Source organism: Xenopus laevis, chromosome 1L (genome assembly GCF_017654675.1).
Source record: "Xenopus laevis strain J_2021 chromosome 1L, Xenopus_laevis_v10.1, whole genome shotgun sequence".
Lineage (NCBI taxonomy): Eukaryota > Metazoa > Chordata > Amphibia > Anura > Pipidae > Xenopus > Xenopus laevis.
The window spans coordinates 10,968,315-10,989,172 of NC_054371.1; the positions used below are offsets into that span (position 1 = coordinate 10,968,315).

The following is a 20,858-nucleotide window of genomic DNA, read 5'->3' on the forward strand; positions in this document are numbered from 1 at the left end:
GTCGGTCGGACAGGTTAAAAGATTTCTGTCGCCTGCCGATAATATCTCTGCGTGTATTTGGGATCGTACGATTTTCAGTGGGAGACTGTCACCAGCTTTGTCAGACATAACTATCGCACGATTGCTGAACATCGGCTGATCTGTTCTTTTACTACTTTATTTGATCTGATTGGTTAGTGGCAGGTCGGGAGATGGGAAAGTCCGATCGTACATTAATTCGTACAATCAGATCTTTGCGTCTGTGGCCAGTTTACCCCTAGTTGGGACAGTGTCTGTGGATAAGAATTCCCTTAAAAGGGTTTAGACAATAGCAGCTTAGACAAGACTGAAACTGCAAGTCTCAGCTGCACATTCATGGAATCTATGGAAGAAAAGCAAATAAAGTAAAAATAAAGTAGAACCAAGTCTGAACCATCTGTATTAGAAGTACTTAAACCACTCCCCCCCCCCATGTCCTCCATATTTTGGGAATACCGATAGTACCATTGAGAGTAATAAAGTACAACAGTACCATTGACAGTATTAAAGTACAACAGTCCCATTGAGAGTAATAAAGTACAACAGTCCCATTGAGAGTAATAAAGTACAACAGTTAACAGATACTCAGTAGCTGCACACTCAGCCAGTCCTACACACATTGCAGCACACAGGAGCATGTCACACGCAGGTATAGATAGAAATTGACAAAATAGAAATACAAGAGCACAGGACAGTTACACGAGTGCAAGCTGACGATGAGTAGGTGCAAGTCCAACACAAGGGTCCTGACCCCCCTCTTCTCCATCAGCCCCCAATCATGATGCCTCATTGCTAAATGCTAGAGAACGTAGGAGAGCCCCTACATTTCTCCAAAAGTGGTGGGACGTTGACCAACTAATCAAGGTAAGAGATTCCCATCTTTCTTTATGGCTGGGTCAGACTATTCTTGTTGGACGCAGAGTTCCGTGGGAAACCTTTGGCCTCTAGTCGAATCCATGCCAGTCGCTCTGCTCAGAATCATACTCCAGCTCAGTGCCGATGCATCGGACTCCTTCCAGCAACATCGGGGTCCCATGGTGTCGATCTGCAAGAACAAAGAGGGCCATGGTTGGCTTATTAGAGGTACATCTACCAGAATGGAAACAATGACTAGACTAGGGAACCCAACAATCAGCTCATTGGAGGGAGGACCTACTCCAAGTACAGCAAGAGTATAACCAACCCCCCCAATTAGTATTTCAAGGTTCTTCAGTATAACACAAACTACCAGCATATCTCTGAGATAATTGAGGAACACAAGAGTTAGAACATAATTTGAGTGATACTAGACATATTGTTATCGGCCAGTTATCTATTGGGCATTCTGGATGAAGGTCACATTGTCAGTTTGTCACCTTGATGTGGTCCTCTCCCAATGGATATTTCAAGGCTCCTTAAGGACAGAGACACACGTGGAGATTTGGGGAGATTCGGACAAACCTCTTCTTGAGGGCTACTAATCTCCCAGAACTCAAGGCCAAAAGAATGGACGGCACTCTGTTCAAGGAGGTAGCAAGTTTATTGCAGGCTCCTACAAGGATCTCACGCCCTACGCGTCATAGGTTCATAGGTTAGTTGCCTATGATTTAGAGATTTTATCCCAAAACGCGTAGGGCATGAGATCCTTGTAGGAGCCTGCAATAAACCTGCTACCTTGAGTGCCGTCCATTCTTTTGGCCTTGAACTGACACTAAGCGGTGGGGACGCGCGGACTGAGCACCTAACAAGGAGGGAATGGAGCAGCCAATGGGAGGGTGAACTTGGAGCAGTCTATTTGTTTTGAAAAATCTCCCCGAATGGCCTTCCTGCCGGGATGGCACTTTGAGTGCTTTGTTTTCCAAAGTCGCCTCACGAGGAAATTAAGCAGTTTGAGTGCCATACCGCCGGCAATTTTCATTCTATCCGGCGAGAAGACAGTTTGCGGAGATTATTCGCCCCAAAGATGAGATTTGTCGCCGGGTGACTAATTTTCCCGAATCTGCCCGGGAGTCTCTACCCAATTGTTGTCCCAGTGGCCAGATAACTGGATTATCCCAATTTGGCCAAACTCATTGATGGCCAAACCTGACAAAGATCTGCTTGTTTGGTGACTATTGCCAAAAGATTCAATCTCACAGTGTGCCCAGCTTTAGGGTCAGGGTACACCGGCAGATTTGGGGAGATAAGTCGCCCGGCAACAAATCCCCTCTTCTTCGGGGCAACTAATCTCCCCGAACTGCTTCCCCTGCCTTCCCGCTGGTGATTTACATTTTAAATCGGAGCGATTTGTTTTCCGAAGTCGCTCGAAGTTGCCTCACGAGGCAACTTCAGGGCGACTTCAGAAAACTAATCGCTCAGAGTGCCATCCCGCTGGCGATTTACATTTTTGTGAAGTTAGTGAGCAATCATACATCTTACAAATTTTTGGCTGACGTCTGTCAGAAAATTAATCGACCAGGTTAAAAAAAATCTTTATGGGTCCCAGTGCAACCTATCTACGTTTGCAGGGCCAAGCAGGCAGCTACTCTTCCGTTTTGCTGGCAATATCGCCTGAAATGGTCTTTTTAGTTGATGGCACATCGTACAGTTAAACCATCGTTTCGAGATAATCATGGTCTCACGATAACGAAAAGATCTTTTAAAGTTCTTTACATCTATGGGCAGCGGTTGTACGTGACATTATGTGGATGTTGTTTCATGGAGTTTAAAGCGGATACAACACATATGTCTGTGCGGAGCAGGAGGGGAGATGAAAATCATTCCGTTGATCTTTACTCAGTTAAACATTGACGTAAATATCAATGGGGGGGAGGAACGACGCAGGAGACTCATTTCCATAGAGTTCAGGTCGTGACTGATAAACGTTCCCTATAGCGAAAGCCATAATCACCCTCCTCTGTGCGTCTTATTTATAACCATAAGGCTCAGACCCCACTAGGGCCAAGCGTCAATAGTCCTTGAGGTTTAACCTTGGCTTCTATATGTTGTGTGTACTGGCAAACAGAGAGTTAAATTTATATTGGGGCAGCTTATTCTTATTTATTAACACTGGGCACATTTGCACCTGGGCAGTAATCGGTTAAAAATGTGTGCATTTCAAAAACATACGTTTTTTGTGGGGTCAACTTACTGTTCGGAGCATTCTTGGCCTTCAAGAGTTCGTTAAATTTAGGAATTACCCCAAAAAAAAAAACCAATCCAACAGTACAAAGAGTAAGAGAAAGCTCTGGCCGTGAAAGGGTTAAACCCTCGCAGGAGCAGCAGGTGGTGTGTTCTCTTCAGATGTAAGTGTTAATTATTCTTATATGGAAAGTCTACATGAAGGGGCAGCACATCTCTATCTGAAACGAGCAGGACTCATCAAGCTCGGCGCTAATTAATTTGCTGTTAAGGAACGTCTCTGATCCGCATCCAGATGGACAGATGTGACGGAAGCAAAACACTGGCACGGAAATCGCTCTCCCCCGGTCCAACAAAATGAGCCTGTGGAGGGGCCTGTCATAAGGATACGCCTGGTGTCTCATGGGAGAAGAGCTCAAGTCTCTCCAACAATGTGATTTACAGTTCTGCAACAAGCACAGTCTCCTGGGTCCAAGAGCAGTAAAATAAAGGTATTACCCTCTGTCTCTGCACAAGAGTCCAGTATTGATTGTCTGACTTACCCTTTATTCTCTTACTTTATGCTCCTGGGCTGCTCTTTTCCCCAATGGCTACACCGATCCCAAATAAGAGGCCACTGAGGTCAATGTACTGGGGAAACTACAGTCATGTTTTGGCAAAAACTGTCCCCACAGCCGACCATGGGAAGGAGAGCAGCTCATGGAAAGGTAACAGAGAATCCAGAGTTCTGTTCTTGGGAAATGGGGGTTAATCAATTCTCCGTTAGGGGTTCCTAACAAAATGGGCCTCAGTTTTAACCCAACATGGACTATTCCCCTGCATTCCCTATAGCGCAGTCTCATACTCACTGACTGCCAGCTGACAGTTGTCTTATCCCCAGCTGCCTGTTAGAATTGTTTAGCTGCAAATGCTGAATCACTCTCTCTGACAATCCTTATAATCTTTCACTTCTCCTTAAATACCATCCATCAGGCAAGAGAGATCATCTCTAGTCCTTTAAATACAGAGATATTTAAATATCATTTATAGGACAAACCCACCGTCTTTCACAGCTCTGGAACCAGGGAACAGCTGAACCCACTCATTGCTCCCCTTTACCTGCCCCAATCAAGTGGCCCTTCCCCAGTCAGGAGGGAGAGATTTGTGCCCTGGGTACCCCTGGAACTATAGCAGGGTGACACCCCAATGTTTCTATATATCTGTAACCTTGTTATGAGCTAAGGGGGCCCAGTCTGAAGGTCAGTTAGGGGGAGATTTGGGGTGAGTGCTTATTTGTGTGTTGGGTAACCCTGGAACTATAGCAGGGTGACTGTTACCCCAATGTTTCTATATATCTGTAACCTTGTTATGAGCTAAGGGGCCCAGTCTGAAGGCCAGTTAGGGGGAGATTTGGGGAGAGTGTTTATTTGTACCCTGGGTACCCCTGGAACTATAGCAGGGTGACACCCCAATGTTTCTATATATCTGTAACCTTGTTATGAGCTAAGGGGGCCCAGTCTGAAGGCCAGTTAGGGAGAGATTTGGGGTGAGTACTTATTTGTACCCTGGGTACCCCTGGAACTATAACAGGGTGACACCCCAATGTTTCTATATATCTGTAACATTGTTATGAGCTAAGAGGACCCATTATTTTTCTCAAATTTGTACAGGAAAGTTGAGGATGGGATTTGGTTCAGTATTAGTAAAAGCCTTTTATAGTTCATCGTTTTTGACCAAATTTGGAAATAATGGATTTAATGCTCCCCTAATACAGAACAGTTGCTCTTTACTAAATTCGGAGCTTTCAAAGCCACGCTGAGAGTCAGTGATGGGCCGACAGGTATTTATGAGACTGGACTGAATGGATCCCCGAGGTTGGCAGAGGCTGAACCGTTACCTGGAGGAAGACGACGGCTCACTAAGTGGAGAGCATTAGATTTGATTACGTTGGCTGCTAAAAGCCTGGAGGAGATTGTCAGAGCTGATTATAGACATTAATGAGTCGAATACAAAGACGGACATTAGGAATTATACTGGCGGCACTCGGAACATCTTGTTCTGGGTCAGGGCTACAGCCATTAATATTTATACAGAAGTGCTAGAACAGTCACGTTTCAGGCATTTCGTCCGCAGGTTAAGGGATTTAATTCCTCTGCATGACATTTAGTGCCGCTCGGTGTCAGGACTCACAAATGTCATTAATAATCAGAAGGAACAGGATGGACAGCAGGACATGGATAGAATGGGGACATTCATGTTGTACAACTCCCACCCGAGTCTTGTGCATCTAATATCTCATTTCTATGCAGTTTTTAGGTTCTCCCGATCTCTACACGAGACTCATCCCACACTCCAATACATCAGTGTGACACGTACATTAGATTGTAAGCTCTGCTGAGACAGGGAAGCATAATCTTAGACACTATATATAAAGGACAATCATATTATTCGGGTGTATCCTGACTTACTGGTGTTCGGTCAATAAAATTCACAGGTTTAATAATATGGATCTCCATTTGTAATTCCTTAAAGGAGAACTAAACCCTGAAAATGAATGTGGCTAAAAATGTCATATTTTATATAGTGAACTTATTGCACGAGGCTAAAGTTTGAGCTTGTCAATAGCAGCAATGATCCAGGACTTCAAACTTGTCACAGGGGGTCACCATCTTGGAAAGTGTCTGTGACACTCACATGCTCAGTGGGCTCTGATTGGCTGTTGAGAAGCTAAGCTTAGGGCTCGTCACTAATTATCCAGCAGAAAATGAGCTTCCCTGGCTGTAATATAAGCTGATGCTACAGGTTTGCTGATTATTCAATTCTGATGCTAATTGCACTGGTTTCTGTGCTGCCATGTAGTAATTATGTGTATTAATTACTAATCAGCCTTATATTGTGACATTTCTATTCTATGTGTACTGTATATTGTGAGTGGGTCCCTAAGCTCAGTAAGTGACAGCAGCACAGAGCATGTGCAGTGAATCAGCAGAAAAGAAGATGGGGAGCTACTGGGGTATCTTTGGAGACACAGATCTTTACTGCTAAAGGGCTGTGGTTGCCTTGGGCTGGTACAGAAGCACAAAACATCATGTACATCATTTCTAGCTACTTCTTTAGTTAGGCTTTAGTTCTCCTTTAATCACCATTATAAGATGAAATGAAGAAAACCCCATAAGAATTGGGCAGCGGGTGAGGACAGGAGGATTGCGAGGGCCGGTGAGTGGGTAGGAAAGGTCTGATCTGAACAGAAGGAAGAGACTGAAGCAGCCGGGAATGCTACAAAACAACGTCACAGAGGCTTTGCTGTTATAAATGCTTTTTAATCTCCTTTTCATTAAGGCACATTCCTGGGGGGCAAAATCCTAATTAAACCGAGAAGCTTTGGATAAAATAGCGGCGGCTTCTCTGTGGAAATATTCTCAGGCACGATGCTTATTACAACCATAAACAAGTCATGTCAACAGTTTATGCTTTTAAAGGCCAACTTAACCGCTCATATACTCACTTTATTCTATGAGACTACATAGAACTGAGCAACGCAACTGGCAGGAGGTGCAAATCTAACTGTATTAAATCTCCCAGCTTAAAGCAGTGCTGTCCAAGTTCTGTGGTACCGAGGGCCAAAATTTTACTGGCCTATGTGGTGGAGGGCCGATAATGGAAGTCAGTCTGTGTTGGCCACTCCTCTTTTAAACCACACCCACTGTAAACCACACCCATTTTACCAAAAGAAGTTTTAAGATCATATCCACATTAACGGTGGCAGCACACACAGTGGGAGGGAGGGAAGGCAGAAGAGAGCAGGAGACAGGGAAAGCTCTAATATGTACTACATACAGTGACACAGTGCTGGGGCCCCATTAGTATTTTGTATAAAGTGTGAACAGGAGAACAATGTGGCAGTTTCAGTCTGGGTCTCAGGTAGAACAGTACAGGGGCTTTAGGATATAAACAATAGAGGGGTCTCAGGTAGAACAGTACAGGGGCTTAGGATATAAACAATAGAGGGGTCTCAGGTAGAACAGTACAGGGGCTTTAGGATATAAACAATAGAGGGGTCTCAGGTAGAACAGTACAGGGGCTTTAGGGTATAAACAATAGAGGGGTCTCAGGTAGAACAGTACAGGGGCTTTAGGATATAAAACAATAGAGGGGTCTCAGGTAGAACAGTACAGGGGCTTTAGGATATAAACAATAGAGGGGTCTCAGGTAGAACAGTACAGGGGCTTTAGGGTATAAACAATAGAGGGGTCTCAGGTAGAACAGTACAGGGGCTTTAGGATATAAACAATAGAGGGGTCTCAGGTAGAACAGTACAGGGGCTTTAGGATATAAACAATAGAGGGGTCTCAGGTAGAACAGTACAGGGGCTTTAGGGTATAAACAATAGAGGGGTCTCAGGTAGAACAGTACAGGGGCTTTAGGATATAAACAATAGAGGGGTCTCAGGTAGAACAGTACAGGGGCTTTAGGGTATAAACAATAGAGGGGTCTCAGGTAGAACAGTACAGGGCTTTAGGGTATAAACAATAGAGGGGTCTCAGGTAGAACAGTACAGGGGCTTTAGGATATAAACAATAGAGGGGTCTCAGTAGAACAGTACAGGGGCTTTAGGATATAAACAATAGAGGGGTCTCAGGTAGAACAGTACAGGGGCTTTAGGATATAAACAATAGAGGGGTCTCAGGTAGAACAGTACAGGGGCTTTAGGGTATAAACAATAGAGGGGTCTCAGGTAGAACAGTACAGGGGCTTTAGGGTATAAACAATAGAGGGGTCTCAGGTAGAAACAGTACAGGGGCTTTAGGATATAAACAATAGAGGGGTCTCAGGTAGAACAGTACAGGGGCTTTAGGGTATAAACAATAGAGGGGTCTCAGGTAGAACAGTACAGGGGCTTTAGGATATAAACAATAGAGGGGTCTCAGGTAGAACAGTACAGGGGCTTTAGGATATAAACAATAGAGGGGTCTCAGGTAGAACAGTACAGGGGCTTTAGGGTATAAACAATAGAGGGGTCTCAGGTAGAACAGTACAGGGGCTTTAGGATATAACAATAGAGGGGTCTCAGGTAGAACAGTACAGGGCTTTAGGGTATAAACAATAGAGGGGTCTCAGGTAGAACAGTACAGGGGCTTTAGGATATAAACAATAGAGGGGTCTCAGGTAGAACAGTACAGGGGCTTTTAGGATATAACAATAGAGGGGTCTCAGGTAGAACAGTACAGGGGCTTTAGGATATAAACAATAGAGGGGTCTCAGGTAGAACAGTACAGGGGCTTTAGGTATAAACAATAGAGGGGTCTCAGGTAGAACAGTACAGGGGCTTTAGGGTATAAACAATAGAGGGGTCTCAGGTAGAACAGTACAGGGGCTTTAGGATATAAACAATAGAGGGGTCTCAGGTAGAACAGTACAGGGGCTTTAGGATATAAACAATAGAGGGGTCTCAGGTAGAACAGTACAGGGGCTTTTAGGGTATAAACAATAGAGGGGTCTCAGGTAGAACAGTACAGGGGCTTTAGGATATAAACAATAGAGGGGTCTCAGGTAGAACAGTACAGGGGCTTTAGGATATAAACAATAGAGGTGTCACAAGTGTGAACAATACAGGGGGATCACAGGTGTGAACAATACAGGGGATTAGTCTGAATTCGAGGTTTAGACAATGCAGGGGCCAGTTTAAAAAAAAAAGTGAAACTTTTTAAATCTTACAGATGGTAAACAGACAGCATCTGGGGGGCCACAGAAGCAGGCCACCAGTTGGACAGCCCTGCCTTAAAGGGGTGGTTCACCTTTAAAGGAAAACTATACCCCCAAAATGAATATTTGAGCAACAGAGAGTTTATATTTAAAGTGACATTAAAGAATCTTACCAAACTGAAATATATATATGTAAATATTGTCATTTTACATTTCTTGCCTTGAACCACCACAGTGGCGGAACTACCGGGGGAGCAGGGGGTGGGAGCGGGCCAGGGCCCGCACCCCCTCAGGGCCCCCCGGCAGTCCGCACATCGATGTGCGGCGCATATTCCCGGCCAGTTTCCGGAGGGGGGCGGGGCTGCGCGTCCTGCGCCAGGGCCCGCCCCCCTCTAGTTACGCTTCTGAACCACCATTTCATGATGGTCTGTGTGCTGCCTCAGAGATCTCCTGACCAGAAATACTACAGCTCTAACTGTAACAGGAAGAGATCACCTGACCAGAAATACTGCAGCTCTAACTGTAACAGGAAGAAGAGTTAAAGCAAAAGACACAACTCTGTCTGTTAATTGGCTCATGTGACCTAACATGTATGGTTTGTTGATATGTTTGTGTGCACCATATTTACATGAAGCAGGGTTTTACATATGAGCTGTTTTATGCAATCTTTCTATTCAGGCCTCTCCTATTCATCTTCCAGTCTCTTCATCATATTAATGCATGGTTGCTAGGGTAACTTGGACCCTAGCGACCTGACAGCTGAAACTGCAAACTGGAGAGCTGCTGAATAAAAAGCTAAATAAGTAAAAAACCACAAATAATAAAAAATGAAAACTAATTGCAAATGGTCTCAGAATATCCCTCTCTACATCATACTAACATTTAATTTAAAGGTGAACAAACCCTTTAACATGCAAATGAAATGTATTACATCCCAAAGCCTCTGCACCCGAGTGCCGACCTCCCCCCCCCACCAAAATTCCTCTGTGACCAAGAGCTGACAGTCCAGAACTAAAGAAACGGGAAGAGACACTGCAGAAGATAAGCAACAACCCTGCCATGCAACGGTGCATTTCCAGCACAGGGATGTGAGGGGACAGGTTCAGTGAAATGAAGCTCTTGGGTAAATTTCGAATGTACAACTGCCACCCATGTGATTTCTTCTACGTACTCCTGTATAAACAACCCCATGCCCAACCTTCTGAATCCCCTTTCTCCCACGTACCTCAATCTGTTGCTGATATAAAGACACTGATTGCGTCTGTTTTACATGTCCTGGGACAAATACACCACTAACTGCTCCTTCCCGTGGCACATTTACTATTTCAGGGGCCAATTTACTTACATTTTCCTATTATTCCAGATGATATTTAGAAAACACAACAAGAAACAAAACTTTTTTTCCTATCAAGTAAATGACTGCCATTAAAGAAACCTTTCCTGTGGCCCTTGAACCATTTTTATTGAAAAGGGGCCCCATGCTCTGCCCAACACAGACAGGGGGCAAATAAGGGATAAAAGGAGCTCTTGTCTGTGTATAATGGGGGGGGGGTGCATAAACAGAACACACCGGAGCAGAACTCAATTTAATGGGGTCACAAATCCGGTTTCTATTTCTCACTGAGCTGCAGGAAGGGCCACACACTGACTGCCACCTATCAGACGTGTTAGAGTCAGTGCCAGGCAGAGGATTAAAATTAAAGTGTCAGTTTCTGTGTTCCTGCCCCTGTTAAAGGGAAAATTGAGGGAGATACAGGGTGCACATACTTTATATAATGTGGACAGTCTGGAAGACTAAAATGACCACAAGATTCTTGTGTTAACCCTTAAATGGAATCTGTAGGGGGGTGATAAGCCGTGTAACCACCTTGTTATGTACTGCAGGTGCCAACTCTGAGGTTACCTCTGAGGTTACCAAAACGCCCGCCCCCCCTCTTGCTTCTGTCATGGAAAAATACCCCACCCTGACATGTTGGTATGACCGGCTGCTCATGCAAAACTCAGTGCTCCAATGCTGTGCCAAACAAGCTGATTGGAGAAAGACTGGAGATCTCAACCAATCGTCTGACAGTCAGTAACACAAACACTGCAGTTGATACTGGATGAAGATCACCTCAGCCAATCAGGTTCCAGTCAGTAGCACTGCAGAGCGGGGAGGAGCTTCACTCTCTATAATGATGGCAGGAGGTGTCGGCCTATCAGCTGGTTGTCAGTAACAGCATTAATTCACTGGAAATACATTGACTGCAATAGAGAGCAGAGACATGTAGGGGCCCACAATGGACTCAATCATGAAAATGAAAACCCCACAGAGGTATTGCATGTTTAAAACGCCAGCGCCCCTGATCCAAAACAGAACTGGGGGTAGAATTAGGAGGCTCCAGCGTGGCCAACTATAAAGGCTTAATCACCTGCTGGGGGTGGGGCTCGGTTAGTTTGCGTTCGATTATGACAGTAGGAAATCTTAAAGTGGACCTGTCACCTACACATAAAAAGCTGCATAATGAAAGTCCTTTGCAAATAAAATATGAAACCCCCAAATTTGTTTTCATTAAAACATCCATACCTGTTATAAAGGTGTTTAAATATCTAAACTGTCAATCAAATATTACCTGCCCCGCCTCTATGCCCATGGCAGTCAATTACTTTCACTTTCCATTCAGCACTTCCTACATGTCACTGCTCTCCCCACATTCCCCCTTCCCTCCTCAGGCTCTATAATTGTGTAGGGCACTGCACATGGACATTAGGTCTCTCATTCTGGTGTTTACACAAGATTCTGGGGTGATACACAATTTCCCTTAATAACCGTGTCCACAAAATGGCTGCTGCCTGCTGGCTGTGATTGTATAATTCCAAGACAGAAGGAAACAAAATGTAAATAATAAATACAGTGTAAGTAAAGTTTATTTTGCTCAACTAACATGATAGAAAAGTATTTGAAATTATTTCTTAGGGTGACAGGTCCCCTTTAAACCGATTTATTGTTGCTGCTACAATGTGCGGTCACGTTACAGTATCAGTGTAATTCTATTAGTGCTCCAGGAACCGCGTGCGGGATCGGCTTCTCATTCATATTAAACACATTATTGTTTAGACCATGAAATATGATGATCCTGCCGAGGGGTTAAGCAACAGGGACGGTTATTTAAGAGTGGCAGCTCAGAAGCAACATATTGGCAGGGTTAAACTGCTACTATCAGGAAAACAAGAAATGTGACCTGGATCAGAGCAGCATTCAGAGACATGTTTTCTTTTGAATTCAAGTATCACACAAGTCCCGCCCACATCGGCACTTACCCAGCACTCTTGCATGAACCACCACTTTAATGACGGCTTTATCGTTGGTTTCACTCGCCAACATCATCTCTTCCTTCAGGACCCCCTCTTTATGTGCAGTGTACTCACACTTAATGCTGTGTCCTGGGGAGAAAGGGCAAACACCACTCATTAGACTCACAGCAACATGTAGTCATGCGCCAGCCTCATAGTTCAACTACAATTTCCAGCAAGCTCTACTACTACTACTACAGAGAGATCCCATAAAACTATGGCAGCATAGGTATTCCCTGTACTAAGCACAATTCAGCAGGAACAGTCCCTAAGTTTGCTCATAGTCTGTACAGAGAGATCCCATAAAACTATGGCAGCATAGGTATTCCTCTGTACTAAGCACAATTCAGCAGGAACAGTCCCCTAAGTTTGCTCATAGTCTGTACAGAGAGATCCCATAAAACTATGGCAGCATAGGTATTCCTCTGTACTAAGCACAATTCAGCAGGAACAGTCCCCTAAGTTTGCTCATAGTCTGTACAGAGAGATCCCATAAAACTATGGCAGTATAGGTATTCCCTGTACTAAGCACAATTCAGCAGGAACAGTCCCTAAGTTTGCTCATAGTCTGTACAGAGAGATCCCATAAAACTATGGCAGCATAGGTATTCCCCTGTACTAAGTACAATTCAGCATGAACAGTCCCCTAAGTTTGTTCATAGTCTGTACAGAGAGATCCCATAAAACTATGGCAGCATAGGTATCCCCTGTACTAAGCACAATTCAGCAGGAACAGTCCCTAAGTTTGCTCATAGTCTGTACAGAGAGATCCCATAAATCTATGGCCGCATAGATATTCCCTGTACTAAGCACAATTCAGCAGGAACAGTCCCCTAAGTTTGCTCATAGTCTGTACAGAGAGATCCCATAAAACTATGGCAGCATAGGTATCCCCTGTACTAAGCACAATTCAGCAGGAACAGTCCCCTAAGTTTGCTCATAGTCTGTACAGAGAGATCCCATATAACAGTCACAGCCCATTGAGCTTACAGCCCATTCCAACGCGGGGCTCAAGGAAAATTATTTTTTTTTAGAGATGAATTGAAGATTGTTCTCTTAACTGACCTTCTGTACTGTATTTGTATTGTATTAGGATATCACAAGGAGACCATGAGCAGACTTTGATTACTTAATAATAAGTAAAAAAAAATAAATAAAAAACAATCATTATCCAGAGCATAAAGCCGATTTCGGAATTATTCTGAGATTTCTGCTGAATGCTGGCGCTAATTGCTCACTCTGGGAGCCGGTGACTAATGGCTTTGTTGTGCGCAATGAATAGATCTTTCTGTTCGTTAATTCATTTTAAGTGTTTCAGATCAGGTGATTAATTGCCATCATTAGAGGTAAGTCCTTTCAGCTACTATTTAAACGAATACGGCCTCGTTATGATCAGCGCCCGAACAATATCTCATATACACTATGGGTTGCGCCCAATGGCGAAATACCTGAAATTACTGCCCAAGAACATGCCAGCGAGCGCTAATGGGAATCACATGACGGGCCGCAACAGCGAATGTAAATGGGTCCTGCATTAGACTATTTACAATTTAATGACAACCCCTAAATCCATGAGGCAGCAATGAAATGTGGGGAAGTGCCTTTATATGAACATTAAGGGTGAAATTTATCAAGGGTTGAATTTTTTTTATGGTAAAAACAGTCAAATTTGACTAGGGAGTTATCCAAATTCGACTACAGTTTTTTTTTTGTTTGTTTTTTTTAAAAAAAAAAAAAATCTAAATAGATTCGAGACTTATCATACTGTGGCCCTTTAAGAATTCAACTATGCGCCACTTAAAACCAGCAGAATTACGGTTTAAGTCAATGGGAGAAGTCCGGGGATCAATTTGGGAGTAGTTTGCAGCCTTCCTGACATTGAATCGAGTTTGATCTAATTTGCTTTAAATTTCGGGTCGTTTAAATTCGTCCAAGTTAAAAAAAAAAATTTGACTTTATTAATAAATTTCGAATTTATGGGAGTTTTTTAAAAAAACAAAAAAAACAAAAAAAAAAAAAAAAAAAAAAAAAACTTACATGAATTCGAAATTTGACCCTTGATAAATGTGCCTCTAAGTATGTGGTACAGGAATCCCGAAACTTTTTTTACCGGTGAGCAACATTCAGATGTACAAAGAGTTGGGGAGCAACAAATAATGGCAGCGATTGCCTATTTGGTAGCCCCTATCTGGACTGGCAACCTACAGACGACTGTTTGGCAATACACCTGTTTTTTATGCAACCAAAACTGGCCTCCAAGCCTGGAATTCAAAAACAAGCTCCTGCTTTAAGGCCACCAAAAGCAAAATCCACGGGGTTGGTAAGCAATATGTTACTCACGAGCTACTGGTTGGGGGACCACTAATTAGTAGGTGAACAAATGATCTAAGGAATGGGGAGAATGTGCAGAATGGCCTCTCGCTCTTCATGCCTTTCCAACTCATGGGGGTACATCTAGATGTGTGGCCAAAAGACAAGTGACATGGTTGGTTGGCTCAAAGTTCAAAGCAACTGCTTGATCATCCAGAAATGTGTAGTGGTCTTGACTTGTTCCTCGACATGAAGTGTTCCCAATACCATCCACAATTATGACTGATGTAGAACATCCCACATGGTTGTCCTATCAATGTCCCCAGCCTGCAGCCACACCCACAGATTCCAGTAAATTCTTTGCCAACAACTTGTTGAAACTTCCACTCTCCAAGGCTACCAATGGGCAACATTCTGGGTGGGGGTTATTGTAAGCAAAACCAACAAGTGCAATAGAAAGGGAAATTGCAATATAATATCTCTAAGTGCTCTAAATAATATCTCTAAGTACAAAGTGGAGTGGAAAATATCTTTTAGGTGTAGTCACATGAGCGTAGATGTAGCAGCACTCTGATCAATGATAAGATAGGTCATTAGTCCTGAGCTCTGCGCGCATATAATTGGCCTCGTCCGATAAGCTGACATTTATATGAGCCTCGGCTTAAGCACAAATTGTTATTTCTCTGCCTGGAACAAATGCTGGAAGCTCTTGTGGATCACCGCAGTACAAACAGGGCTAAGATCTATCACTTAGTCGTTTCCCTGGGGATGGAGCGGGTCGGTAATGGCTTTTTCGTGGCACTTTATACACTAAATTAAAGGCAATTTATTGCACAAAGCTGTGACAGCAAATTACAATACCTTAGAGGAAAGTATGTCTCAAACAAGAGGATTTTAGAGAAGTTTTTCGTTCTAGAACCCTATATAGGTCCTTTGGACAGCCCACATACCCACCAAAATTCATGGCAATACAGACGAATACACAAAATTGCAAGAATAATCTCACCCTAAATGACCAATAAACTGGTCTTTCTGGTGTATCTCAGAGCACCAACAGAGAGAGTCTCAAGATCTCTGGCCTTCAGGCTGAGCCCACCACGAGTTAGGCGGTCACCGGCACCGAATGAAATACTAAAGTCGGCATGATCAGGGCACACGAGCCAAATCTCATTATAGGTTTCCACTTGTTTGGGTCATGAACCAGATGAGCGAGTTGCTGCTATTTGTAATTTCATGTGTATGAGCCAATTAGACTTGGCCTTGTGGCCTGGGAGTCAATCAAGCAGTTGAGCAACACGAGTCACTGCTGTCGTAGAGCTCAGCCTAAATCATGTACAAAGAGAAATTCAAAACCATTTCTGTACTTCGTGGCTGAACAGTTGCCACAAAAGCACCAATAGGAAGGACTAAAAGGCTGAAGGCTGAGAAAGAGGCAATCTCCACTTGGCTTTCATATTGTCCCCTCCATAACTAGTGAAGATTACATTGACCTGTCCATGCCTTCCTCTCCCAATGTGCCTGCATTGACCTGTGTTAGGATCAGATCACTAGCCCCAAGCATAAGGATCGGGAAAGGGATACGTCTAATCCTGAAACCCCTTGATGGGGGCTATTCTTGCTCAGTGCTGAAACCATATGACTTTTTCCACTAATGCCAAGACTACACAGAAGGGCACTGGAACTTTTTATCAGAAAAACACTGAGGTGGCTTGACTCCCAGTCCTCAGGCTCAACCATCCCTGACAAAAATCATCAGGACGTGTGGGCAGGTGTGAAGTGTTGGCAACGGTTGAGCCACGCAGTCTATCATGAGATAAAGGTGAATGAGTGGGCATCCAGAAAATCAAGTCCTGCAGTGTTGGAGGTCAGTAACCATTGTCTATATAATGTAGAGTGCGTCCAGACACCATTCTTCCTACTCAAATATCATGGTGGTCCAGTAAGCCCAGTTCTGACCAATGTACCAATATGCAAAGGTGAGGTAGCTGCTATGTATGCTCCCGTGTTTGGGCAGAATATTGGGGCCCTGACCAACTTACTACTGTACAAACACAGGGCACCCATGCAGCGGAGGCTCAATTTTCCATGTGCATCGAGAGCTGCTATGGATTTTCTCTCCCACGTCAGTCAGCTCCTGTCTCAGAACAGGCCATTAAGATAAAGAAAATCACTTCTTGTTGTTATATTATTCATGTGTAGGTGTTTTCTGTTGCAGAGTAAAGAAAATGACAACCAACGCTTAGAAATATTGGGCATGTCGGGAGGGGGGGGGAGCTTTTGGTGGCAGTAGGATTCCTCCAGAGAAAAAGTTGCCATGGGCATGAGATGACTGATGAATAGAAGAAGGGATCAGTGCAAAGTGGCCATAAATATTCCAGCTGGTTCTTGCATTTGAGGGAGATGTTTCAAACTCTACGTAGACTGTAACTGTAAACTGCATCTCAGATATTCCATGGATCTTGGTTTCCAATAGTCATATCACCAGGCCAACCAGGTCTGGAGCCAACTGAGTGGTTATTCATGTGTATACTTGACAGTTCTGATTTCACTCAGTTCTGATCCGATGGGAATGGTGCCTTTTTTATGGGATCCTTTATTGCGGCTGGAGACCGTGCCATAGTTCTAGGACATTATTCCAAATTCACAATATAGATCAGTCCCAATGATGCCAAAACTGCACAGACTTCACAACTCTAATTTGCTGCTGATTTCACACTTTTATTTTTTTTGTTTCCATCCACGAAGACAGAAAATTAAATTGTCAGGTCTCCAAGTACCGGAACACCATCTACTGTATGTTCAACCGAACGAGCTCCATTAACATCTGTTCATCAGGAACGGTTGGTTAACGAGAGGCGGCACAAAAGGAAAGATTGCTGAAGAGCCTTGATTAACTCGGGAGGGGGGGGGGGAAGATGCAATTTTCATTTAATCACTTGCAGAAAGTTCAGCATAAACAGAAATGAAACTATGGGATTTCCATGGGTATCAAGAGACAGACGACTCTTTCCATTTTTACAGATTACTGAAATCCAATATGGCGACAGCAAAAAGAGAGGGCAGATGGACATTTCCTTTATTCCCCTTATTTGTTATAAAAACTCAGTGGCTCAGGGTTGGCAAGAATTTGATTATCCAAAAAAATAACATTGCAATGCCAATGGAGGAGTAGGGGGAAAGAATTTGCTGGTTCTAAACAGAACTTACAGGCTATTTGTTATCCCCAAACATCATTGTAATTGTGGCACAAACCCAAGAAACCAAACGGGGAAAGTGCCATTAATCACAGGCAATCACAGGTTTATTTGGAGCCTCAATAGCTTTTGGATGGTTCTACAAGAGTGACGGACCCATTACGACACCATATATAGAGGGAACACAAAATTGCCTCTGGATGAAGAATGGAGCCTTACCTTCAGCCTGAGACGTTATGCTGAGCACTTTCAGGTTGAGGGTGGGGAGAGGGACCACGCAGATGCTCTTCCCCAGTCTCTGTATTGGCGGCAAGGAGAAGGAGATCTCGTATTTATGCAAAATCTTCAGGAAACCCACCTGTAATATTAGGGGGAAAATTGGTGAAGAAATATTTTAGCCCCCGACAGAGTCCTATTGTGATTTATGTACAATGAGCATTAATTAGCGTTTTACATACATCATTCCTTGTTCCTACAAAGATCACAGTCTTATCGCCTTATAACAGTTTCCCAGGTTTATTAGACTTAGGATGTGGATGCTGCACAACTACAATTCCCAGCATGCCTTGACTATATGTTGGAAGCTGTAGCCCGGTAACATAGGGGAACCCAAGCTTAAGAACAGTACAGCATGAGGGTATTGCAAACTGCGTGCCCAGAGCATTCCTTCAGTGTGGGGTGAGATTCACACATACACAAGTGATCTGCCGGTTGACCTGAAACCCGTGGTGACTGGCGGGTTGACCACTGATTTGGGTTGAAATTTGGTCAACCGTTATGGGTTAGGGTTGGGTGCAGGCCAGACTGGGGAAGTGCACTCTTCCACTGTAGAGTAACGTAGAGTAGTGAAGTAGCGTAGAGAGCATGAAAATGTGGGTACGGGTTGGGTGCGGGTTCCACAATGACAACATTTTAAGGGTTACTGTTGCTGCTGTGCAGGTTATGGTTTTGTGGGTTAGTGTAGGGTACAGGTTTAGTTTTTCCTGAACATGGGCCAATGGACTATATGCTAGTGTTGAGTGGGTCGACGAAAAGTCGACCCGCACCGACTTGAACCCACCATGGCAAGTTAATAGGCCCATGCCTGACCCGTCCATCTCTGACATCACGATAGGGGGTGGGGTGAGGCCGGCATGAGCCTATAAATAGAGGTTGCTGCAGGAGAAGCCGTCCTGCAAAAGTTAAATATAGGGACAGCACACTCCAATTTAAAAGGCAAAAATGTTATTACATTTACAAAAAATACACTCACATATTTGGCTACGGCCCAGTAATGGCCATTACTGGGCCGTAGCCAAATATGCGAGTGTATTTTTTGTAAATGTAATAAAATTTTTGCCTTTTAAATTGGAGTGTGCTGTCCCTATATTTAACTTTTGTTTGATTCTTTTGTGGAGACTTTATTTGGGCGGTCTTCAGGGGACAAGCACCTCACTATTAAATTAAAATTGGGTGTGCGCTTTCTAAAAAACTAATTTGCTATAGAGTAAGGTCCTGGTCTGGGAGAGTGGAAGGAAGAGCTCAACCCAAACCCACAATCCGGAACCCTTGTGCTGAAGTTGAAGCTGCCTGACCCACTGGTAAACCCACGGCCGGCTTGCCCATCACTACTACGTGCCCAAAGGGCTCTATAGGCCTCTATATAGGACAACAACCAATTGGTAAAATATGGATAGAGAAGACTCAGCCTGGCTAAGATAAACCGACATGGTGTCTCCCATCTCTGGAGATGCCCATGAATACTTGTAAATGTGCTATTCATAAGCTGAATCCCAATATGGGTGTTTAATGTAACCTAAAAACTACAAAACCCAAGAGAGAGACAGCTGCATGGAAACAGGAGCCTCTGTTCGAATGTCAATTCATCACATGAAGGCTATGTCACACAACTGCCTGTTCTAGTTTTCCCAACGATGATGCGACAGTCACCCCCACGCCTGCCAAATATCTCTATGGGAAGCAAAGGAAGGAGATTGGCGGAGAATAAAGTTGTTTTCTGCCTAAACTCACCAACCAGTCAACTCTCCAGAGAACGGCCCAAAAAGTCCAAGTCTGACTGTGTAAAATGGAAACCCCTGGAATAGGCAGAGAACACTGTAGCCCCAGGTCTTTATAGTAATCAGAAAAGTAGAGGAAAGAATCTAAGAAAATCCTTTTCTGGGATGTTAGTGAGTAAGGTTAATGTGAGTGTAAGAGCCGTTCTGGAGTCGTTACTTATTCGCAGCAGTAATGGAGGCGTAATGATAGTAATTGGGGCTCATAAAAGTGTCACTTCAATAAACGCTCTCTGAGTCATTCATACATATTTATATGAACTAAAAGGAAAAGTTCCTGGGCCGGAGATCATAAATGTAACACTGCTACGTCTAGATGTGAGATTAGCCATCTTGTGCTATTTATACGAGGTGCACGAAACGCGATGGCTGTGCCAGTGTTATAAGCTCAGCAGATCTGGCTAGAGAGTCATAAATCACAATGTGTTAGTTTAATATATATATATTATATAAGTATAACAGGGAGACTCCCTACCAAGACTTACAGTTGCACAATAACTCGGCTGGGAAGTTAAAAAGAAGAAGAATAAACTGAATGTGTCTCTAGATGCAATCAATGCCGGAGCCTGGCACTCCACAGCGGGTCGGTTACCTGCGGGTTACCCACAAAAAAAAAAAGCTGGTACCGAGCAGAATGAAGGTAGGCTTTTCAGGTGCGGGTATAGATGCGGGACTGCAGTATTCAGGTCGGGTTGCGGGTCTCTCCCTGCATCTCCCCCTCTTATCCGACTTCCGGCACAGCTTTCTTACATCCCACGGTGCGCTTCTGTCCCTCTCGACTATGGGGCACATTTCATGCCACTTCCAGTTTGCAGCAACATCTCTTCTGGTTTGATGGAGGTCGGCGGGTTGCAGATAAGGCCGTTGCGGGTCCGGGTCGTGTAGCGGTTCAAAGAGGGTAAATATGTGGGTTGCGCTCTGGGTTACGGGCTGCGGGTCTCAGAAATTGGTTGAGCGCAGGACTGTACTCCACACTGCTGGGCTATTACCAAGAGATCATCCGTCTTTTGCCGTCAGAACAGGGCTCAAGTCACATTTAGAAGTCACAGTGCAGGTGTCGCCGACCCCTGTTCTCCATAAAGTTGTGCCAGGAGGTGTCTAGTCTGGAAGTCCAGCAAATGCCAGTGTTAATGTGCCGGCCGGGTATTTGGGTGAAAAAGAAAACTAA

The 20,858-nt window shown here is 44.0% G+C and overlaps 1 protein-coding gene across 1 annotated transcript in view; it reads right to left on the minus strand.

Annotated features, from left to right (window-relative positions):
* Positions 1–395: 395 nt before the first annotated feature.
* LOC108719387 (UPF0687 protein C20orf27 homolog) overlaps positions 396–20,858 on the minus strand; it is a 39,230-nt gene continuing 18,767 nt past the window's right edge. The window contains exons 4-6 of the mRNA XM_041586900.1: positions 17,856–17,994; positions 12,100–12,222; positions 396–1,063 (exon numbers count right to left, since the gene is read on the minus strand). Coding sequence (XP_041442834.1) covers positions 963–1,063; positions 12,100–12,222; positions 17,856–17,994 — 363 coding nt within the window. The 3' untranslated portion in view covers positions 396–962. The remainder of the gene's footprint in view (positions 1,064–12,099; positions 12,223–17,855; positions 17,995–20,858) is intronic.